This window comes from Haliaeetus albicilla, chromosome Z, assembly GCF_947461875.1.
Source record: "Haliaeetus albicilla chromosome Z, bHalAlb1.1, whole genome shotgun sequence".
Classification (NCBI taxonomy): domain Eukaryota; kingdom Metazoa; phylum Chordata; class Aves; order Accipitriformes; family Accipitridae; genus Haliaeetus; species Haliaeetus albicilla.
In genome coordinates, this window is record NC_091516.1 from 4,273,819 (window position 1) to 4,299,511 (window position 25,693).

At 37.9% G+C, this 25,693-nt stretch overlaps 1 protein-coding gene across 1 annotated transcript in view; it reads right to left on the reverse strand.

Annotated features, from left to right (window-relative positions):
* Window positions 1-532: 532 nt before the first annotated feature.
* HCN1 (hyperpolarization activated cyclic nucleotide gated potassium channel 1) overlaps window positions 533-25,693 on the reverse strand; it is a 207,953-nt gene continuing 182,792 nt past the window's right edge. The window contains exons 6-8 of the mRNA XM_069777633.1: window positions 24,229-24,469; window positions 6,004-6,168; window positions 533-4,086 (exon numbers count right to left, since the gene is read on the reverse strand). Of these exons, the coding sequence (XP_069633734.1) occupies window positions 3,278-4,086; window positions 6,004-6,168; window positions 24,229-24,469 (1,215 nt within the window). The 3' untranslated portion in view covers window positions 533-3,277. The remainder of the gene's footprint in view (window positions 4,087-6,003; window positions 6,169-24,228; window positions 24,470-25,693) is intronic.

The window sequence follows — 25,693 nt, forward strand, 5'->3', positions numbered from 1 at the left end:
AAAATGAACACTACTTGCAAATCAATGTTTCCTTGAAATCTCAACTATTACACCCAAGTTCAGGAGTACGTCATCTGGGATTGGCACACACAGTAAGATAAACTGAAAATATGATAGGATACAGCTTCCTTAAGTTACACTAACAACTACTTGGGATTCTCTCCCAGGATATTTAAAATTTTAAATGTAAGTAAACTTCAGGTTTAAATATTTGTACTCAAGAAATATTACAGGTTAGTGGTAATGGCTTAAATGAGAGTTATGTGGGGAAAATGTTTTTAGCATAATGAATTCCTCTAATCTACAGAAGAAATATAGCTTAGGAATTGCTTGAGTAAATCAGGTAGTATCCTCGAATTTCTAAGCCCTCTTTTTCCTACAGTGCACATTATTAATCAGGCAGTTTTTTCCCCGCCTCCCCATACCTAGTACATATCAATTCTGGGCTCAGAACAAATTCAAGAGAAACGCAAACAGTTCTTCTTTCATGGTAAAGCAAAACTTGGTCAGTTGTAAAGATATTGGAACAAAAAAATATTCATGGTTTTATTTTTTTATATTTTTTTTCAATTTATTAATAATCTTTTATATATATTTATTTATGGCTTTGAGCAAAGACAAAAGAAAAATCTAACTCATCCCTGATCATACAGTTATTGTAAGAATCAGCTCTACAGTCTTCCCAGCATCAGTAAGATCCAACCTTTTTCATTAATACATTTCATCCTGTACAGACATGAGATTTCATACTTATGGGCTTACTTATGTACAGAGAAAATAGGTCAGTTCTGAAACTAGCAATGGACCTTTATATTACAGGAATGTGAGTCATTTGTTTCTTAATCTAAGTATATGTACATTCATACATACATATATATATACGTATATAATTTTATACCCTGTACCATTTTTTTAAATTAACATACAAATCCTAGATATTGTCCACTCTATTACAAAGTCATTAAAAATTATTTATGGTTTCACTGAAAGACCATGTGAATTAATATTTCTTTATAGTGCTTAAAATAAAATAAAAATATATATAAAAATATTTCGCTACTAACCCCATTTCTCCTATCAAATGTAAACCTTAAACAGTTTGAAAGATCAGTATATGATCTTAATTAGCTGACAGAATTTGTTAGTATTAAAATAATATAAGGGGTATTGTACTGATAAATAAATGGTCTTGCAGCGTATCCATAATGTTCTAAACACTTTTAAACAATCATTTCCCCATATACTACTCTGGGCCACTTAAATTAATGGCAACAGTGTGTTAATGGGTTAATTACATTGATTTTTACCGGTGAGTGGGAGTCAGCAAAAACTGGAAGGTTTTTTCAAATTTTTATTTGATGTACCACTTTAGTAAAAGGCATAACAGGCAGCATGGGTTCAAGCTCTGTTAACTTTAGAATATTTACTTGGCTCTCAAGTACATCTGGATTCACTGCATTATGTAGTTTGTGATGTTATTTAATTTTTCCATGCATCATTAAACTCAGCATTAATGGGAAAAGAAGAACTCCTTTGCATTCACTTCCTTAACATGAGTCAGCTGGGTTTTAAGGAACAGAATATATGCTTGTATCACATCCATAATGCTGATTTTTCAATGAGTTAAATTATGACACATTTAGTTTCAGTCTCTATTTAATGTGACAAATCAGGCACAAATGATTACGAAAGAACTTTTTTTTTTTTTGTGGATAACATGAAGGTTTGAGCAAACAAAACAAAACATTCACAAAACAGTATGCTTTAACCCTGCTTTCTGTCACCGTTTCCTTTCTGTTTTGAAGACATAAAAAATAATAAACCTCATACCTATGGGCTATGTTTGACACTACATGCCTTAGGATATACTAACCATTTAATTACAATATACACAGAGCAAATCGTGCATTTCCAGACAGACTTGATGCTATATTATATTTATTTTTGTAAATTAACACCACAGTCAACTACAAAACTACAGTGAAGACACAGAAAGCACCTGAAAGCCTAAATCAAGCTGTGGTTTACGAATAATCTTTTAAATGAAAAACCTCACTTCTAGACTTAAACCAGAGATTCAAAGTCAGCATTATAGGAATTTTAAGGTAGACACAATTAACGAATGGTTATTATTTTCTAAGATACCATAAAGCCTTTTCCTACAATGGCTGACCGAACCTATTTTTAGTCATCTTTTTTTTTTTTTTCTTTTTTTCCAAAGCATGCATGGAATATTCTCAGATGCTATTGAGGGCAAGGAGAAGAAAAGTGATGGTATTGGTGAAGTACAAGCGGTTTGCAGGATCAAGCGTACAATTTTGCATAAAACATTGCATGTAAAAGTAACATTGTAGGTTTTAAGCCATTGCATTACAATTTAACAGTTGTGTTGCACTTAGCTTTAACAAATTTTAAAACTGTAACTTTTGAAGTGAAGAGCAGAACCTAAATTCCTAAACAAAGACCTTGCAATGGTACACCACACAGCAGCTATTTTTGTTTGGGTCTAAAAAGTTATTTACAATGGCAATATTTATAGTCTTTGTAAAAGTCTTTAGCAATGTGAAGATCGAAGTCCACCCAGTTTTCTGAAACAACAGAAGGGTTGACATGTTGTGAGGTTACAACCTATCCAGAGGAGTGCTAGTGCCAGCCTTTTGACTGCAGGTGTTTGCAACTTATTTCTTTTCCAATCTAATTCCCAACAGAAAGTGCTAACATATGAAATGCAATGGGAAATAACAACTGAACTCTTCACGAGAAATTAACAATGTGTGTGCAATAAATGAAATAACAAAGGTTTCAGAACATCACTTGGTCAGTGCTATGTGTTAGTTAGATTGAAACTGCTCTTTCTTTTTTTTTTTTTCTTTAATAGACTTGTTTGAAGTTTGTTATTGTGTTGATAATTTTCCCATGAAAACAGCAAACCTCATAAAGAGAGAAATCTGTCAGACTGATTTTGAAGTCGACATGTTCAAAGTAATTAATATTACAGCTGAATTTAGACTTCTTTAATGGTTTCAGGAAAGGAAGACATGAATTCAAACAAGTTTTTTTAATTCCGGGGTGTTTTTTTGATATATATATATATATGTTTTTTATATATATATATGTATATATATATATATAAATTTTTACATTCGTTACGTAGGGCAAAGCTGTCTAAAGAATTTTTCTCATAGTAGACTGCTGGGGTACATTAGGAAACAGGCTAAAACAGTTCCGGGGACGGTGCTCAGTTTGTTACAAGTCTGTTGCTCCCAGTTACCGGGGATCATAAGTTTGACGCAAACCGCGGTTTGTCTCCCTCGGGCTCTGTGCTTAAGACTGTAGAAGAATCCCTTGGCAGGGGGGCCGGGGGCGGCGCGGCCCCCCGGTTGGGGGGGATGGCTCCCGAGGACATCTGTCGGAAAAGCGAGACCCGCTGGGGGACGGTGGCCCGGCCGGCCGGGGGCACGCTGGGGCCGGGGGCGGGCTGCGGGAGGGAGGCGAGGGACTCCCCCACGGTGGGGTGAGGCCTGGCGATCAGGGTGGAGATCTCGTGGGGCAGGGACGGCTGCGAGGCGGAGAGGGGCCGCACCTCCCGCGTCAGGTTGGTGTTGTGGAGGGCCTGGGTGCTCTTGTGGACCTCGCTCTTCTGCGCGGCCCCCGGGGGCTGCTGGGGCACCTGCGGCTGCTGCTGCATGAGGGAGAGCTGCGAGGCGGTCGGCGAGGCGTACTGGAAAGTTCGGCCGGCCAGAGGGCTCTGTACGGGTGGGCTGCAGACGGCAGTGGTGTAGGAGCAGGGCGAGAGGATGGCAGCCTGCTGGGCTGTCTGCGTGCTGGGCGAGGGGGAGTGCAGGCTTCCGTGGGACAGGCTGCCGGCGGTGTAGACGGGAGGGGACTGCGTCCTGACGCGCGACGCTGAGGCCGAGGTGCTGGAGTTCAGAGCGGGCACCTGCTGCAAGCTCGCCGGGGCGATGGTCTGCACCATCTCCCTGTCGTGCTTGACGATCTGCTTCAGGATCTCATTCTCCTGGTTGTTGAAAACCCCGGTGTTGAGGTCCTTCTGGAACTTCTGCAGGAGGATCGAGTTCTTCTTCCCTTCACAGAGAGGCAGAAGGGTTAGCGAGCCTGACACGCAGGGGCAGAGCCCCGCTCTGACTGTGCGCTTCAGCACCCCTGACCGAGGGCCGCACATCGGGAAAGCCTCAGCAAACCCTGGGCTGAGCAGGGGCCGCAGCTCGGCGGTGAGGCCCACACCGGGCACCGCCACAGCGACCCAGGCTGGCAGGCCGCTCCCGACGGCTGGCCTCCGCACACAGCCGGTCCCCCCCCTCTCTGCACCAGCACGGCGGGCTTTCGCAACACCACTGCACTCAAAGGCACCTCGTCTTTCTGCGCCCCTTCGCTTGTAGCGTACTGCTGTTACTACAGTTGCTCTGGAAACGTAACCACGGTCATCTACGCGAGAACGGGGTGGAAAAAGCCATCGGGCTCTGCGTCTGTCACGTCTTTCTCTCTCGTTGCAAAACTGTCCTAATTTCCACCAAACCGTTACATAAGTTATAAATACACCTGCCGTTTAGCACACTCCCTGGAACTAATTATTAGACACTAGTAACCAGTGACCACTAGCTTGCAAGAAATCATCTTTTTAAATGTTTGTGAACTAATACGAACTCGCAGGTAACGTCACACCTGCTTACACAATAAAGGCTGCTGTACACTGTGTCCTGATGCCTGCTTGAGCTCTCAGCGTCTGCAAGGCGTAGACACTATTCTGTGTCATCAGACACACAGGAACACAATTGCACTCAGTTGTTTCTGGTTTTGAGAAAACACAGCACTTCAGACGGGACTGCTGCTCCAAGAGCAGACTGCACTTTACTGCTAATATGATTGGAGCACACATTACTTAGACGTGGACTACATTTCCTGAGAGTCTTGAGAGACAAACTGTAAGAGTTTGAAAAGACTTGATAATATAAATTAACGCACTGGGTGCTCACAATCTGCAGAATACTAAAACAGGTCTATACCTGTATTTCACTTTTTTACTCTTGCTATATGAAAGAAAACACGCTTTCTTCCAAATCACATCTTCAGCTTAGAATAGACAGCACAACGACACTGCCCTGCAATTCTTTCTGTATTCGCTTTGAAGAAACTGCAGACATAACTGTATTGAGAAAGAGTGATGTGGAGGAATCCTTTACACTGGAGTTTTCTTGTGAAGTTGAGGAAACACCACCAAACAGGATAAATGATTTTTTTTATGCACAGCTGCATTTTAAAACCAGTGTCAATAATGATGATCAGAGTGCAATTCTCCCAACCAAAGACCACGTATTTTATCTAGTATGTCCTATTTGAGAGGTCCAAATGTCTGGATGCAGAACAGCAGACTTCGCACACCCTGTTTTGATAATCTGCCATATCCTTCTGCCTTTCACTTGGATATTGTTGGCCTGCTTTTCTGATTGCAAGCAGATCTGAGTAATGCCAGTATGCAGCCATCAATGCTAGCAGTGCCCATGTTGCGAGGAAAATGAGAGCCCTGCTGCAAAGGATTAATTCACTTCAACAAACACGGGTTTTGTGAGTGCTGAGAGGCTTCAGCTCTTCCCAGCATTATGGATGTCATCTGTAAACAACTTATGTAGGAAAATGTCATCTACTGCTCATGAAACAGCAAAAGCCCTATCAAGTGCTGAGGGCAGCAGAAGAAATACACAGGATTAATAAATAATACTAATGATAATTAAAGTATATAAAATAATCCTCAGAGGAGTATGAGAGCTTTCTAAAACTCAAAGACTTTTATTATTTAAAAGTCAGATTGCAGAATTTCTTGTCTGGACACATGTCTTATTCATAGATCAACAGAACATTTACTGCAGTGTAACAGAAACAAAACTTTTAAGAAGTGTTTATTTGAGGCATTTTTGTCCTGCAACTCAAGGAAAAGAAAAGGTAGAAAGATTTTAAGAATTCCTAATATGGGAAAAAAAATTATACCTATCCTGTCAAGTCTATCAATTGCCACCGTTTCAAAGGCCCTTCTCATCATGGGGTACTCTTCCAGAACCTCGTTGAAATTGTCCACTGAGAGGGAATACAGGCGACAGTACGTGTCTGCTCGTACGCTGGCAGTTCGACGGCCCTTGGTCAAAAGGCAAATCTCTGGGGAGAGAAAGATTCAACACACACAGAAAACAAAGAAGTTAGTGAACCATGTGAAAGTTAAAAGCTAGGAAGTGACTCGGTGCTAATAAGTATTAATTCAGTACTCAGCCGTAATTTTTCTATTGCAAGGTTGCAGGGACAATTCTGAAGGTGTTTGATTCTATTTTTGCTACTCTGAAAAAGTAACTAATGTCCTTTAAGACCCCTGCTTATAGGTTTTCTCAGTCTGGACTCTGATTTTATCAAGCCTTTTTAAAAAAAATTCTTCAGGTTGTAAGAAAGGATTCATCAGCTGTCAAACACAGCTTGCTGACTCAATTAACCCAAGTGATTCTATTGATTTTTTAAAAAATATCCAGCTGACATAAAGGACCAATTTCTTTAATCATTCAATTTCTTTAATCATTCACCAGATTTACTTAACTAACTTAATACATGATATAATGATATTTGAATATAAGAGCTGTTCTAGGAAAAAATGCTTCAAGCATGAAAATGCCTTCTGTTTCTTTGGGTTTTATGTCCTAGGGATTTTGGGAGAGTAAACATGATTTTAGACTTTTTTTCTCATTGGGCTAAAACCCAGAACCCTTTTAACCTCTGCTTACTCTATTTGATTAGTCTAGTAGCCTTTCTCTGCAAGTGCCTCCAGCATGAATTCATCATTCTGGAACAGAGGAGACCAAAGCCATATGCAGAGTCTCAAGAAACAGCCCCAAACTTCCAACTGCTGATTCTTGAATCCACAGGAAGAGGGTTACTGGATAAATGCCAAAGTCAATGTCCAAGGCTAGTAACAGTAAAACATATGGGGAAGAATATTTATTTATTTTAAAATACAAAAAAATTAAAAAGTCTATTGCAAAAAGAAGTGCTTGAGTTGGCCCCATTTTCTGGGGAAATCAAGCTGGGGAATAAGAAATATCTTAGAGATATCAACAACTGTTGGGCTCAGCCAGGGTGAGAAATAGTTTCCCTACCCAGTTCTAGCAGTCAAGAGCAGTAAGTTCATATTGGTTCATATTTAAGTACTGGCTAGGAAACTGTCTCCTACCCTGCTTGTGTGTCTATCACAATCATTCTCAATCTCAATCAAATTATCATTCTCAAGTGTGGAAAACCAAATATTCTTCATTAACAAAAATAAAGAATTCAGCAGGCTTTATATCAGATCTATAAAGTGCTAGCATAGTTCCTTCTTTTTTTGTATGTCTTTAACAAAATATTTTTTTTATTGATCTAGAATGTAAAGAGCCTTGATGGTTTTTCGTCTCATACTTCTTGTTGAAGAATTTCCACATGCCACCTAACCCTGAAGGCTTAGGGGCTAAGATGCTTAAATAATAGTGGATAAATCAAAGCAAATTAACATGAGGCCAGTACTAGCACAAAATGTACTTAAAGTCCAACAGCTTTGGGGAGAATTTATAGCGACTAATGGATATGGAAAGAGTCTTCACCTAATGTCCCTCACAAAACTTGATGCCCATGAAGTAATGACAGTTTATTGTAAAGAGCCAGCCAGGTCAAAGAGAAGTCAGTCCTTTCCTCTTCTATTCCCTAGCTCACCCTGACCCCTTCTCCTTTTATTGAACCCACTGCATTTTAGTTACAAGAGTGAGAAGGACATTTTGCCCAAAGGGAGCAGTTAAATGCAGTGAAATGCCTGCTCCATTTCCTAAAATATTCTTTAGATCTCACACAGAATAAAGTTTTACAATACATGGCTGAATTTAGAGATAACTTAACTAGCTAGAAAATCTGGGTGACTAATGATCACCTCTTGATTTGCAGCTTTCTTCACTTAAAATTGCTGCAAATAATACTAGAGACATAAGGAGATGTCTTCTGCTACACGCAACAAATCTTATTGAGTACTTGAGTTTAGAAAACATCACATGCCCCAAACAAAACAAATGTTGACTATGGATCCCAACCATTCTGAAAAGTGTTAAAAAAAATGGAGGAAGTACTGTGTTCATCATTATTAATCTCTAACACTGGTTTTAGACTACTTTAACAAGAACGATGGGAAGAAACCATAAGAGACAATGTTAGACTTCATCACAGGACAATGGAACCATGGAATTCATGGATATTACTGCAATAAATAGAATTATTTTTTCCCCTTCTTTCATCTTTTATTATTCTTGTCAAGTAAGGGGAATGGAAAGAATCACTGAAAGCTATACATTTTATTCTGCAAACCTTGTCAGTCCACAACTTCTGGTTGAAGAACACCTTTTTGGAAGGCTCTTAATAACCATAATAGAGTCTTCTAGTTAGATAAGATAATAAAGGATGGATCAGAAAAGGTATGCCAAATCTCCCAGCACTTAGAAACTGATCAGGGAGTGCCACCGTGGAGCTTGTCTGCTCAGGAAGCAGGGAAAGCTTCATGTTCTCAGCTCCAGTTGAACGGTCTCATTCAAAAGATGAACTACAGCCTTCTGACAGGAAAAGTAGCATGTGATGAATACCCATGTAATGCATTTCCAGCAATGTTTCTTGAGTGATTGGAGTTGTATTATAGTCACTGATACATCATCTATATTGCTTTGTTATATATATCAACAGCATCATTTTTACTGTGGCGACAAGACTAATGTGCTTTTTAATTGTATGTGTTCTGTATTTAAGTTCATAACATCTATTGCCTATTTGTTTGGAACAAACTCTCAAACATAGTAAGACATAATATATGAAATCTCATTTACCTGGACCGGACAGGAAGAACACAGAATGTCAAAATGTGTTCCCATCAAACACTTGTGTTCTTCTAAATAAATCAAAGTTGTTTTGTTTTGTTATTTTTAACAAATAAATAAACAATAGACTTCATGAAAAGAACATATTTAAAATGAGTCTTAGTGGCATCAAGTACCCCAGGTGCCCTCAACAATTATGCTCTCCTTCAATTCATTTAAAAAGACTATGAAATACAAACAACAGCACAGGAGTGTGCAGTAAAACACAAAGGGCACAGACTATTTTCAAACAGCTTGAACAAACAAGGTTCTCTATTAGCATAAAAAGAAGGCAGTGGCAGCATATTATTCACTAATATTCCCATCTGTGGTTGGCATGGTGCAATGCCTTCATGCTGACACTTTCAAAGTGTCAAATACTTCTATCTTTCCTTTCCAAACAAAAGAATGTCTTCAATTCCAATTAATAATTATGAATTAGGCTACAATGAACCTGTAATTCAACTCTTAATGCAAATTTTACTTTAACTACTTAATCTCTTTAGACAACTGTTCCCTAGAACATTCTGAAACAAATGTCAATCACTGCACTAATGAAAAATGACTCTCTGAAAGCACTAAACGATGTTAAAAACATTCCTTTGTTCTTGCAGTCCATATTTAATACAATGTAATACATTTGGCTGTGAAAATCACAATTTGTGTTCTCCTAGCATCAGATCTTTCCCACAGAACAATGCAGCTCTCAAAAGAACATGGACAAGGGCTCAAATATAATGTACTTTCTGCTGTCAAGACATTGACTAAAAAGTGCGATGATAAAAGTTTAAGGCTAAGTGTGTTCTGAAGTTTATAACTGTAATAATCAAAACTGATCACCAATATATCAGTTGCACACATAAATGGGACATAGTTTAGTGGTGGACTTGGCAGTGTTATGTTAGTGGTTGGACTCAATGATCTTAAAGGTCTTTTCCAACCTAAACGATTCTATGATTCTACGACTCTATGGCAGTATTTCAGCAAGAGCACCAGGTTCAGTTTTTGGAACACCATGAATTTCTAAAGAAGCTTGCCCATAACTGTATCTCGTAAAACACTGAATGTGTAGATCATATTTTATTATTGCATTAGTGTGGCAGAACACTCTGGATAGGAAATTTTACATACCTGAAAGACAGCACTAAGGAAGACTGATTTTGGGAAAACCTGAATGAGTTAAAGTGAACGACACAGCCCATAGGATGACCTTTAAAGAATTAGGATTAGTAGGCCTTTTGTAAGGGCTACAGTTTTGGTTCCAACTGAGATCAAGTTCATTGTTCTTGTAGATTGTATTGATATGCCACTGCAGGTAATAATTTTCTCCTCCCTTGTTGCTATGTGATTCCAAAATGTTTTTTTCCTCAAGAAAATAACTGCTTTGGATGTGGGAGCAGTTCACCTCTAGCATCATTTGTGATATTCCATTTCTTTCTTGTCTTTGCTGGATGTGTACGTGAATTAGCTATCCTAGCAGTAAATTCCTGTTTCCACTTTGTATAGACCTAGGAAAAACTCTTTTTTACTCCCAGAAGCTGTACAGTTTATCTGACAGTCTAGCACCTATCCATTAACCGTCAGTTCATTTTCCATATAAATTATACTCCAGATGTAATTACTCTACTTTCTATGCCACATTAACATTTGAGCAGAGATTTAAAAACTTCAAAAATCAAAATAACAATATAAAGTTGCCTTGCAGATGAAATGTGCCCACCAACTGATAAACTGTTGATAAAGGAAACAGTTATGAGTCCAGGAGTTAGCTAGTTCCTTAAAGGACACTAAACTGGTCCTGTCTCCATGGAACATATTTCTTAGATTAAGATGGTGTATAGTAATATGTAGAAAATTAACATAATTAATTATTATCATATGCAGCTTTGTTTTACAAGGACACAAAGACCAGAATTAAAGCAAAAGTTCACTTTACTAGGTGCAGGAATTAATTTTTTGTAGTAATGAATAAATGAGTTAACTAGTGTCTTAGTCATATAGTACTCTCCGTATTAAAAATAAGAAAAAATAATTAGCAGTTTCTATGCATTTCTGAACTACAGCAGCTTATTAAGTGCTCTGTCCCCTTCCAAAGCTGTAAGAGGTTTCCCATCATCTGTCAGATTTAACATTACAGGATCTAATGAAGTGTCCTTCCAGCTGAGGACAGCTGACTATTGCTTCAGTTCCTCAGCAGGAAACTTATTTCATCTTGTAGCAGGCATATACATTGCTGTGCAAATGGGCAAGCATTTATTCAGACCATCTGGTTACCTTCAGCAGCAGAAGAAAGATGGAATATCAAAGCAATTCAAAGGCTTGGGTCAGTTGGTCTAACGTATTTGGGAATGTTTTATGAGAACAGGACAGTGGATTAGAGTCTTGATTATTTTATAGGGAGCAATGAGTTACTAAACTATTATAGACAAAACTTAGATGTACAAAAGCTCTTTCCATCCACCCATCTTGTAAGTCTTCAGAGCAAGTTTCTCAGAACTACCAGGTTTAGGTTATTCTTTTCTAACGTAACCCTACATAACAGCAACATTCTGGCATGTTGCAAAAATCAATAGTTCTTGATTTCCTTCAAGCTACTGAAGTTGTTGACTGACCAGAAACTAGCTAATGAGCACTTTCTTGGTGTGCCAGTCACAGGAAGGTACCTTCAGCTCAGGGCACTGTGCTCCCAGCTTTACAACAGGTAATGCGAGTGATGTTTTTCTTTTTAGGAAAGGACTATATAAACTTCAAGCAATTAAAAAAACCCAACCAGTAAGCTTCTAGACACCCCATTCTTTCAGAATGGAGTGATTTCCCAGTTCCATGTTGACTTAACCATCTCTAATACAGAAAACGGGGAGAAACTGTTTCATATGATAAAAATGTGATTGCTTTAACACATACTTCTGCATTTCTGTCTCCTATTTCTTTATTAAACTTTGGAAAACATAAAATGCACCTACTTATCATTTTTTTCTAACTTTTTAATGTAGTCTTTTTATCTTTCAATGTATTATCACTAGTGCATAAAATGGAAAATCCAGGAATATGCTGCTTTTTTGCTATAGACACTAAAATGACTACCATCAGGTCTTATGATTAGTCAGAATGTAGCTGACAGCAATTAAATGAGTTTCAGTAATCTATTTTCTAAAAAAAAAAAAAGATTAAATGCTATGCCACATAGCTATGCAGTTTTATTTTGCAGTTGTTTTGCAAAACAGTATTTACATTCACATTAGTCACAACGGTGGAGGAAAAAAAAAATGAAGTGATATGCCCCAAATCCAGATCTATGGAGTGGATGGAAATGAAAAGGCTCAGGTAACATTTAGCTCTGAATTCAGTCCTATATTTAAGAAACCTTAAAATATAATCACTGCTCAACAGGAACATTCCTGCAGCAAAGGAGAGAACTTAAGGAGGAAGGAAAATGGAGGCATTAAGGAGGAATGAAAATGGAGACATTTACTGCCTTTTACAGCCAGGTTTGTAATCTTGACTGTCCAAAAGAAAGCTAAGCAAAACCTACACCATTTCCCACCTCATTTACACTAAATATGGAATTGAAGACAAGACAGTTTGAGTTTGAGTTTGTCAAAGTGAGAAATAGCAGACACTGCTTGCATGACCTCTTCATTTAAAAAAATGCCAACAACAATTGTCTGTAAAGTTGATTTCAGATATCTGGGTTCATCAACCAGACAGAGAGTTCATGAAGGAGGCCTGGATACAGTGCTGAGCAGTTACTATTTTGAAGAGGGACTGAAAATGGCCAATTACAATTAAGGGTCCAAAACAACTTCCTTAATGCCTCACTCAGTTGCACTCTTCTGTCACTTTTTGAACTATTTACCTAAACCTAATTTGAATGTATCTATTTGTGTTAGTTGTTGCCCTTATATAGTCATCCTATTAAAAAAACTATTAAAAAAGCCTAATAGGTTAGTTTATTTCACATTTCTATTGCTTGTTTGTAGTAATTTGAAATTTCTGGCTCCGAAGACTCTGACACATGAGTTCTCAGCATGTTCATTGCTTAATTTTTTCTGATTTTATTTAATTTAACAGAACAAATAAAAGAAATGGAAAATGTGCCTGAACCAGGAAGGTTGAAATTGTCAATTTTTTAAACAGAAAAAGATTAGAAAAAGGTGAATTACACCTCTCAATATATCAATTAAAAATGCAAAAATGTATTTTGTTCAGTAAGCTAGAGACTCAGGCTTACTGACTTGTGGAATTCTCCCCTCAACAAGTTAGGAACATGATTCTTGTTTGCAAATACCTCTCCCTTCTTGCCAGCACCCCTACCAGCTAAGATAATTTCTCCATCCTGATGATGTCCCATATGTATCATGTCATATATCTGAGGAGAGGAAGAGAATGCAATGGGGACTAAAAAGAATATTTTCTTTTATGTTTGAGGATGACATGATCCTGTGGTGTATAGCCAATAGTAGTAATAGTGGTTTGAGTTTTCTTAAGGCAGGAAATGGTCAGCAAGAAAAACAAGCAGATGATAAGGGATATCAGCACCCCCCTAAACAGTATTTTACCAGTCCTTTTCATCCAGAATGTTACCCTTGGGGCACATTCCCCACATTTAGAAAAAGGAGGGTTTGCCTCCAAAGCCACTCCAAGGCAAGAAGGAACCTTCAAAATGGATGAGTTAGAAGCAGCTGGAGACATATCCATGATAGGCTTTTAATAACAATTTTCCTGATCTAAAATACAGGTGAAAGATGATTAGTTCTTTTGCTATATTTTTGTCCATTACTCTATTCCCTAAAGGTCTCCCTCCCAAGCCTTCCTTCGCTTAACCTTTGTATATGTATGAAAAATGTTCAGTACAGTAAGTGGTCTAATTAAAGAGGTTCTATTCTTTTTTTTTCTTTTTTTTTTTTTTTTTTTCCCCCTAACAGTATTTCTAAATGGCTGTCCTGGTTTTGGCTGGGATAGAGTTAATTTTCTTCTTAGTATCTGGTACAGTGTGTTTTGGATTTAGTATGAGAATAATGTTGATATCACACTGATGTTTTATTTGTTGCTAAGTAGCACTTATCCCAAGTCAAGGACTTTTCAGTTTCTGCTGCTCTGCCAGCAAGCAGGTACACAAGAAGCTGGGAGGGAGCATGGCCAGGACAACTGACCTGAACTAGCCAAAGGGATATTCCATACCATACAGCATCACGCTCAGTATATAAACTGGGGGAGTTGGCTGGGAGGCGCAGATTGCTGCTCAGCATTGGTGAGCGGGTGGTGAGCAATTACATTGTGCATCACTTGTCTTTTCTTGGGTTTTATTTATCTTTTTTTGTTATAATAATAATAATAATAATAATAATTTTTGTTATATTTTATTTACTTTAGTTATTAAACCATTCTTACCTCAAACCACGAGTTTTACTTCTTTTTTTTCAACTCTCCTTCCCAGCCCATTGGGAGCAGGGAAGAATGAGCAAGTGGCTGTGTAGTCCCTAGTTGCTGGCCAGAATTAAACCATGACATTGGCAGACAGGTACATTAATTTCATTGGAGGTAGCACAAATTTCCTGGGGGAACAATTACTCTTCCAAAAAAGAATTGCCTAACTCTCATTGACCCAAACTTTGATAGGATTTATAGAGGAATACTATTTTAAAAAACATTTCATATTTATTTAGGTTTTGACAACAAGCCTGAAAGTATGCTCCTTTCTTTACTTTGCCCCAAGTTTGTCTTTTATGCCACCCACCTATGAGAAGCCCATTTCTTGAAACAACTTTTGTTCTTACCAGTCCATTTCATTGAATAAGGCTTAATACACTACTTTAGAGCAGCTCTGAGAAAAGCAGTGTGATAACCTGCTACTAATTTGGATGTTTTGAGACTTACTCAGAGCAGGCCTCTTATTATTTCTGTGTGAATTCCATTAAACTTGGCAGAGCCTTTAAATATTATCTACCGTGATATAAGCAAATGCTGATACAGAAAAAGACATTTTGGGCATATATTAATTTTCAAGGCACATTTGGATGCAATAAGCCAGTCCATTTTAGCCATTCTCTAATGACATTTGTAATTTTTGACAAGACTGATATATAACTGGATGTTTTTAAGTTCTCGTATTTCCTGTAAAGCTAATGCTGATAAACTATTAAGCATATTTCATTGTAATATGCTTAATATATGTTGACAGTATAATTTAATTCTTTTCAGAAAGGTTGTTAGTCATAATTACTTTTACATCAAGAAAGACAGCCAAATATCCATGGTTAGAATACAACTGCCTTTATAAAAAGTGGCAAGTTATCTGACCAGAGACATTTTATGTTCCATCCTGACCTCTCTTTTTTCTATCTGAAGGTACTGAAAATAGTTGGGGCCAAGTTTTCATGACTAGAGCAAACAGAGGCCAGTAACATTTCTTACATCGTGCCTATTTTCTGTTGTTAACTCAAATTCTTCTGAGAAAGCTCTGTTTGATAGAACAGAAGTTTAGGATCATTATATAAAATAGAAATGCAAGTCCTTATTTATCTTCAATGCTACTTACAACACAGCATCCATACATTTTTATTCTACTTTAATGGAATGTTCTTTCTACCAAGTGAGACTGAGATAGTCTATTTATTATCTTGAAAAAGCTCATAATTTGACCGATATGAATTTTATTTTCTTTAAAAAAAAATAAACAAGCTTAGACTCCAAGATAATGTGCTTAAGTACAGATTTAGCTTTCATACTGGCTGGGTCAAAGGCCAAAAGTGATTTTGTGTAATTAATTTATGCCTACTTTTGGTCAGATGGTTGCCTATTCCCTGTTGTAAAAAGCCACAAAGTCCCTATGTATTCAATGTTAAGCTCTTGTCGTCCTGAGTTTGGCAAACAATAACAGTTACAAATTAAACTATTCAACTTGAATTTAAGTGGATTGTAAAAATATTTCACTTCATTTTTTTCCATTAAATTATTAAACAAATGATCAGAGACTGTCAGTTCTGAATTAAATATTTAGATTAAATAGTTACTCTAAACTCAAATATTTAGTTTAAATTCTACTGTGTAAAACTGAAGGTACTTGCAAAATCATCTTCTGGTTTATCTGTGTTGGCCACCTCAGATTTCCAAGCTATGCTGGTGTTGTATTTTGCTTGTGTCTAGTTCTTTTATGTATAAACTCTAAATTAGAAACTTATACTGTTCATGAATTTGCAGAATTAGGATTATAATTTGGTTTGAAGACTATGTTATTTAGATAGGGAGAATTATTACTAGCATTATTATTATTAATAATATTGTTAAATTTATATTTCATTTGCTAATTAATAAAACTCCTAAACCCAACCCCAATTCTACCTTTTAGCATCACAGAGTAAGTTATTTTCATTCTATCTTCTTAGAAAGTCTCCTAGACTTTTAAAAATAATAATCTTTCTGAAAAGCAAGAAGTTCTTCTGACTGCATAATATTTTCTGTATAAAATATTGCATCAAAAGAATGCCACAATGCAGAACAAGAGATTATGCTATATCATGAGGAAATGTATCCTCAAAATGGCAGACTAGTGTGTGCCAAAGACATTTAATTTTTCGAACCTCTTGCAGACAGTACTTTTAGAAAAATATTCTATACTGTTCACCTGAAAAATATTTTACAAATGAGCTGGTATGGAGATCTGGAGATCCTGCTCCTTTAAAGCATTTAATTGTGTACTTGCCATTAAGAATGTGAATAATCACACCTCAGGGAGTCTACTTATAATTAATTATTTGGATTGGAGTATGAATACTGAGAGACTTAACTCACCACAGAGTAGCCATATGCAGTATTTTTGCAAAATGTGAAACTATATGTCATATCATGTTGTCCAGGTGTAAAGCAGTGAGCAGTTAAGCACTTTAACAGCGTTTTCTACCTATTTATAATCAGTATTATACTGCAAATCTTTAAAAGTAGTCTATCAAAAGGAAGTACTTAGAGTGTACCCAGAAAAAAGTAAGTGGCAAAATATAATCTAAAGTGACTCAACATTTCCCATGGTATTATTTTCCACTGCACTGGTCTAAAATATACTGACAGCTGCTGTTCTGAAATGGGGAAAAGCTCCATAAATAATAGGTAGGTCAAAGAAGTTCTGTCTAATTGGCCTTCTACAAGCTGAAGCAAATGCAAGATACAATTTATTAGAATTTCAAGTGTAGAAGGATAACTGTTAAAACAGTATTAAATAATTTAAGTGAAATAAAACATTTAAAATCTAAAGTATGCCATGAACTACATGTTGTAAAAAATAAACCAAAAAAGAAAAGATGCCATATGTAATATGTCTCTGGGACATATTCTGGGAAGATGGGTAAAGGAATCTGATTTATATAAAATTTTGCCAGACGAATGATGATATTCAGCACAGTTAGTGATATCTGCCTTTGAACAAGTAAAATAAAACATGTATTTGTCTCTTATTACAATACAAGAGGTAGACCATTACACTTTCATATTCATATTCAAACACAGCAACTCTTGTATCATAAAAAGAGTTTTAAAATATCACATGCACTTCTTCAGGTTCAATATACCTGGAAGCTCATATAAAAAATTATTCTTAAGCAAAATGAGTTTTAGTTAGTCTACAAATTGTTTTACTGAATGCCTCCAAGTGGCATGATACCATTGGGATTCTCAATGGGGGAAAAAAGCAGAAAAAACTATGGGGAGGTGGAACTGCAAGGGACACATCACAAATTGGGTACCATGAATTATTGCACACTTACCTACTGGTACTAGGAAACTCCCTCCAACTGCAAACACAATGAAACCTCCGTAAGACCCCCAGACTTAATTCATAAAAATATACCTACACTTCCTACTCACTCAGTTTGGATTTCCCTAGCAATGTCGGCATTCCTTCAGCTCTAACACAGTATCTAGTAAGAACAGGAAAATGGGTTATAATTTCCTGGAACATATGACTGGGTTGCTGAGTGAAGGAAAGCCTGTGTAAACACAGGTGGGAAAACAGATGGAGAAAAGAAAAGATAGCAGGGAGATAAGTCTTATCTTGTGTCCTTTGAGGTTGACAGGAATTTTGCCAGTGACTACAGCAAGAGCAGGACGAGACCACAGTGAACAATCAGTCCTCTGTCCACCAGCAGGAAAGCAAATGAAGTAACAGCAGTGTCCTGAACATGTTCCCAGAAATCCTCCCTTTAGTAAGTGGCACTGAGCCTTACTGGTTGGGTAGTGCTGGATTTATTTTCTTTTTTTCTTTGTAGGCATGTCAGCCCCACTCTAACACACCAGTTAAGCACAAAGGCAGTTCAGCACATGCTTAGCTGAATCAGGACTGCCCATCCAGAGTACTCCGACTCCACAGGGCTGGCAGCTGGAGGGGAACAGGAGATCATGAAACTACTCCTGCTCATCAACATGCTCTGCAGTGGCTCTGGGACAGCTTTAACTTTTGTGTTTGCAGGTGTAACAATCTGAGGCAAGTTATAAAAATGCCAAAAAGCTGCTTTTTTCCCTTTGTTCCCCAAGCAGGGGCTTCCAGTCCATAGTGGAGAGCATGTGAACACCAGCAGACTGGGGCTGGGGTTAGGGGTATGCAGAGAAGTGGAGGGTCACAAGGCGTCAGGGAACAAAAGGCCTTTCCAGAAGGGAAGGAGAAATTTCAGAGCCAGATCTTACTGTGATGACTAAAGCAGCCCTTAGAGCCACATGTGGAGCCAACTGAGTAAGACGAAGGAAATTGTTGGAAAGGAGTTCTTTGACTAACGCAAACTTCTCTTTAGTTTATTGCACTCCCGCATGTTTTTTGTTGTAATTAATCATGAGACATTTTAAGTCACCAACATATATAATCAGAATTGCCTTATAGTAGTGGTGTTACACCAATTTATACCGATATATATTGGTATAATGTAAATTAGATTAGTATTAGGCTCCTTAGATAAATTATTATTTCTGCTCTCTAAAGCCTCAGTAAATGATGAACAATACTTCTCTATAAGCGAAAGACTTACATTGTTGTGCTTCATCTGTAAAGACTTCAAAATCTTTGCATTTTAGCAATTTTATGTGTCTAGTGAAGAATTAATATGGAATCTGTTCAGTAATTCCTCCTATCACAAGAAGCCTTTGAGATATTTCTAATATGATCACCTGGTACTCAGAGGAAAAGGTTCAATGGGATTGAAACTTGGCAATTTCCTCGCTACCATTTATTGCTGGAATTATAGCACAAATGAGTTTGAACTACCAAGGTATTAGAGAGGAGAAACACAAATATGCACTGAGACAGAAAAAAAATTGGGGAGCTCTCATTTTCCACTGTTGTGTACTTAACACAGACTTTACATTTTCAGTATTGTAAACTGCAGATACTCAAAACCATGGACAAGATGTGATGGTGTGCTCCCCCCGCCCCACCTGAGCTGTATTTCCCATAACACTGCTCAAGTGACAGCCACCAGTGGTGGTTGTAATGGACGCGTCTGGTTGTGATGTCTGCATCCAGCTCAAAGTAGATTCGGGGGAGACTGATAACAACACAATAGTCAAGGGCTAATTTGAACAATGTTCCTACCCAACCACAGTGCTGGTCAATGTCTGACTCAAGCCGAATTTGGAAAAAGCTAACACCTGTAGTTGGTATGTAAATATGACTATAAGTCAATTATCTTACTCCATAATTAGTGGACAGCCCAAGGCCCATTGAACTCTCCTGCCCAGCAGTGGGCTGCATACCAGGATCTCCCCTTGTCTAGGGATGCCTCTGAAGGTTACTCCTCAAGGTTGAGAGATTCCTTGACACAACAGATTCTCGGTAAGTGATTAATAGCATGCTAAACTTTGAAATCTTAGCTAAAGATTGAGTGCACATATATAATCCTTTAGACATAAACTGTTGACCAAGTCTGGGACTAGGAGTGCATCCAGCCGCACCTAGACTCCCCTCTGAGAAGGAGTTTAGAAAGCAAGGGGGTCCATTCTAAACCCTGTGACTCAACAGGAGGGTCCCTGACAGTTTTGTCTGACCCTGTCCTCTCTGCAGTAAATATCAAGTGAACCTTGCCATCAAATCTTGTTAAACCACTGCTGCATTTACTATAAAACTTTGTTAAATTGCTGGTTTATATCAATAAACATATTGCTACTTCTCTCTTATGAGTAAAGTGCGTCACTCCACCCGGAACACAAGATGACAAAAAATTAAATAATTTAGCCATCACAACCACCTCAAAATACAATTGCTTACATTTTTCACCTGCCTCCTGATTCTTATTCTCCATCCCAGGAAGGCTGAATTCAAGTGTGTTCATGTCAAGCTTGCAATTCAACTTAGCTGCAAACACACATGCAGCCAGATTCTCCTACTTGCTGTTCAAAAGGGATAGGTCTAAGCACCTTCCCACTCCTTTCCAGCTTCTGAAGGTTGCTTTTATCTTGTTCAGACATGCCTCTTCCATTTGCATTTTCTTCCTCTTCCCATCAATCTCATGTCCACAACATTCCCCTGCACTCACAGTTCCTCTATCTCATATTTCTTTGCACTACTTACAACCTGACTCCTACCCACACAGTCCTCTCTCTGTTGATCTCTGTCTGGCTCCCCACACTCTTCTGACCTCCCTTATGGTTTTGTCCTATGTGTTAACATAGCCATGACCGTCCACTCGCTCCTGACCTTCTTCATTCACATTTTACTCTCCTTACAGAAACAGCTAAAAGGAGAAGGTCATAATTTCCATTGAGGGCAACCTTGTTTCCCCTCATAGGAAAACTTTGTCAGTTTCAGTGGGAGAAGTTTCTCTTTTATTTGTAAAGAGAATAGATGCATTTACTGCTTTGCTGAAAGTAGCAGCAATTCCATTCCTAATAATGAGGAACTAGGAGACATTTTACAAAACAGAGGGAAAAAGTGAAGGAAGATATAAAAAAATCTGCAGATGTTTAGGAAAAATGAGTATTGCTATATTTCCTCAAAAATAACAAGATATGGCCCTGAAGAATTGAATTAAAGCAGCTATAGAGTATTAAAATCCTGGAATTCTCCACTGGTAACTGTGGCTTACGTCATTTCACTGGTGTAGAAATTACTATATAACTCCACAATATAGTGAAAATTAGCTTGTATTCTTCATTGCCTATTTCCTGTCCCTCTTATAAAAACTCAGTCAAGCACACCATGGGAGGACAAAGATTCTAATGTCAGACAATAAAAAGTTACTGTTTTCTTTAAATGCCAGTAAAAGGCAAAGGAAAATGGATTGTCCTGAATCTTTATGAAACAATCCTTCCACTGATCCATGTCTGTTCAAGACATAATTTATGGTAGTCTCTTTAAAACATGTCTTCTGTGGTCATTACTGAAAGGTTTGAAAGAACATAGTCAATCTCAAATCACACTTTCTTCTGATTGTATTTATCATCTCATAATTGGGGGATATTGTTTTTTGGTATGTTGACTGCAGATCTGAGGGAGCGTAGTCTGGTCAGTATTTCTCATGCACTCACTTACCCATTTTGTGTATACCGTCAAAGGGGGAGTGGGGGGGAGGGAAGGGGTTACATGGCCTATTGAAAAAGATAGTACCAGAAATTACTTTCAAATTCCTACTAGCACTTGGAGTAGATAGGAAGGATGATCATACCCTTCAATCAACAGTCTGAAAAAAACTTACTGGGATGAAAATTAGCATCCTACAAGCTGCTGGGCTAAGTAATGCTCCTGCACAGAAAGTTCAAGGAGGTTAGATTTATGAACACACACGAAGGTTAAGGGATAGGATGCTCTTCCCACAGGAATACCAATGAACAAACCACAAAGTCTCCATGATTACTGTCTTGTACTTACTCCTTCCCTCCAGAAAGGAGAAACCACCAAACACAGATGAGGAAAAAGGCTGATGGTAATCAAGCTCAGATCTATGTATGGCTTTCTAGAGTCACCACCCTGCACCTCCCTCAAAAATCAACAGAGAACATAAAGCAGAGGTGAAGCACATTCTTTTTGAGAAGACTTTCCAAGCAATTGTAAGGTTTATCTAGTTTCATGTGAGACTTAGAACACCCAGATCCATAGGGGAGCCTTTTTTTAAATTCAGAACAAAGATCAGCCAGGGGAATTTAAATGTTCAACAGCATCTCAGTCTTCAAACCTTCAGATATGTCCTCTCTTTATTACTGCAATTTTTGGTTTTCCAGGCTCTACCCTCCCAACAGTCTCCATTCAAGCCTTTCCCAAATACTTGTGACACTGCTTCTGTTCTTCTCCTCTCAGATTCCAATACACATTTCAGGGAAACAGTGTCTTCTCCAGAAAGACGAGAATATTAGAAATGTTTTTTTTTTCTGCTTTGACAAACCAAATCTTTTCAAATCACAGTTATCTGATGTGCAGCTTGTTTCCTCTCTTTTCAGCAGCAAACAGGTCTTTCTTCTCCAGGGTCTGAAATCCACTTCTGGGAATTCAAAATGCTATATAGTATTTGTTAAAACAAATCTGAATCACACCACTTTGGATCTCAGGGCACTTCCTTTCCCAGGTTCTCTTTCCCTGTGTGCCCGCCCTTCCTCTCCTCTCCCTCTTCTCCTTGCCTCCCATCTCCTCACCTCTCCTCTCCTTGCCCCACCTCTACTCTCCAGGCTACACCAAGCAGCAGTTACTATCTCCCATTTGCCCCAACAGCTGTCAGGCTTTGGATGCATTGCCCCCATTTTTGCACCCTTTGTCTCATCCTAGCTGCAGTTTGGATGAGCAAAACTGCTTGGTATGCACTGTAATAAGTTCTTGTGGTGTCTGGATATTGCAAATAGCTTATTTTTGGTCTGCATTCTTGCTAAGGGTAGCGGATGAACAGGATGAGCTAAGCAGTTGTTCTCACTGCAACAACAGGCTGACAGTTATGTAAAATACTTTCATGTGCAATCTCCTCTGATCCTCTGCTGGTTCAGAGGAGTATTATGGTCAGATCCAGCACGCAGGCTCTTGCAAACTCATTTTCATAAACTGGGGCACTGCTAAGCATAAAGAAGACCAAGACCAAGGTTGCTCTGTTTCTTCATCCTCAGCATTTACCTTTTCTTTCTTCTTAATCTCCTGTCTTCAGCATCTACAGTTTAAGCCCATGGGATAAGCACAAGACCTCTTTACCAAAGTGCTTCTACAAATACTGGTACAAATCACCTTGCAGAGGCTACTGCAGAGTGACAAGGCCTGCTGGCCAGAGCAGTAGGAGTTGCTTTAGCATATTATTCTAAAATGGGATTAGTTAAGTAACTCTATAGCCCAATTCAAACACTGAGCCCAATTCACTTTTCTAAGCTTCCCAGTTCTGTATACCAGCTAAATGCCACTGATTAGGCTTTCAATTGAACATTTTCTGAAAGGCTTTTGACTCAGTTCTGGGATGATTCATGAGATTCAACAGAAAATTAATACAATGACCAACTAACTGTAACTGTCACAGGCAGCAGTGGTACACACAAATATTCAATCAGCTTCTGGAAACCAGCCTTGCTGCTACTTGCAGAAGCAGACACCTATTCTTTTGCACAAAGACAATTTACAGTCACAAGGAACAATGTTTTCATACCGGTCAATTATTATATCTAAAAAAAGAGATGGCTTTCATCCAAATATAAATATTCAGACGCCTTCATCTAAATGAAAGCCTACTTTTCATTAGGATTACCAGATTAATTTAATTTGGATTAAAACCCATGTCTGGTTTTTATTAACATACATCTGTTAGAGAGCTATCTAGTCAGGTAGGAAATCCAGTTTCTTGTAGTATATACTGGAAGCATAAACATTGCTGTGTGCTAAAATTCAGTGAAAAAGCACTAATAATAGCTTGAAATATTCATGTATGCCAAAATACCCCATATAAATAATGGTCTTTTATCCACTGCCTAATTTTGTAATTCTTACAGTGATTTTTACCTTTTAGAAGTAGTTTACATTTATGACTCAAAAATTGTATCTGTTTTCAAAGAAGATTAATCCTGTTTATTTTATCTTTAAATAGCTATAAAATTACTATGCAATTTTTTTAAAAATTTAAATACTGTCTGTTAAATAACAGTGCTTTTAATTCAAAATAACTTCAAAATTCAGGAAGGTCATTCTGCATCTTTAGTAACTGTTGTGAGGATATTCAGACAACATTCAGAAATATTTTGTGTACTCTTCACTGCAGTTGGAATTGTCTAGGCAAAAGGCACTCAGCAGACTTACTGTGATGTCTCTGTGTCTGATACCTGAACATGTTTTGTTCTAGTGCATTCATTCCAATGTTATCATTCATTTTTTCCTACTCACCTCCAAAGTAAGAGCCATCTGTCAGCTTCAGCTCCTTGTTGGATTTGGTGATGACACCAGCAACACCGTGCTGAATGAAATACATCTTTTTACCTACAGCCCCTTCTCGGATAATATAATCTCCAGGTTGGAACACCTCAAATCGCAGTTTGCTTAGCATGGCAGTCACAAAATTTGGGTCTGCATTAGCAAAAAGAGGCATTGTAGCAACCAGCTTCCGACAGTTGAAGTTGACAATCTCCTAAACAGGAAGGAATCATAATGATAATAATGGTCAGCAAATATATACAATATGATGGGCATTGAAAAAGATTTCGGCTTTCTTCACAAAGAAGTTCTTTATGCTCATATTGGACTTTTCTGTGTTTCTTTCTGTGCCTAATTTTTTAATCTTTTCATTGTATTTTTATCTGTTTCTAGTGAAGTGATTGAAACAGCAGTGCAGTATGATTTGTATTTTTGAGGTGAAAGGTTGTCTTCTTCAGGGGATTTTTCACGTTATTTATTATTCCCCTTGGATTTTAAGGGGAAAAATCTGACAGAAAGATGAAAATTAAATAGGAATTACACTGCCTGACAACAAGATTAGCTGTTGCAATAACTGTATTAAGTGCTAAAGTTATGCAAGCCCTCTGTTTTCAAATATTACACCAGTAACATCTTTCTGATCAGAAACAACTCCAGTGGTAATATAAATGTACATTACAGTTAGCTGCAGGGCTAGCTGAAATCAACAGGAAAATTTCCTTCGCATAATTTAATTCATTTTATAAACAGAAAGGCATATATTCCTGCCCTTCAAAGAAATGCACATATAGTAGACCCTTATATGCAGCAAGCACTGCTACCTTCCTAAGACTGCTACAGGCCTTAAGGGTATCTCCCACCAAGAATATTTATATTTACAAAGCCAGCTATGACCACATCTACATGAAAGTATTATACCAAAAAGCTATAAATGTCCTACTTGCTTTAAAGAAAAAAAATTAACAATTTCTGAAGGAGTTTCAAGCTCATTCTTGCAGACCTTACTTTGTCTTGGGAAAATTAACATGGTCAGTTGTCATACAGATTTAGCAGTGTATTGAAGAGCTGAGACTAATCAGTATTACACATGGAGAGGGGCTCAGGCAGGCAACATCTACTGAGTTAGCAACTCAAACATGACAGTAAGAGCATATATGATCATCTGTATATAAAAGCACACAGAGCAAATAAAAGAAAAATACAACCAGCAGTCACCTAACTGCTTTGTAAAACTAAATATAATTTCATTGCACTTCTGCTGGAATTTGCTTTTTCAACCTCCCATGCATCTGCTGTCTCATACTTGCACATCTCATATATCCCATGCAGCCGGCAATCTGAGCAGCAAGCTTAGATACATTTGTCCACAGTTCAGACAAATTCCTTTCTTCTCCTCCCACACCCCACCATATGATATCCTGCTTGCAGACATGATGGG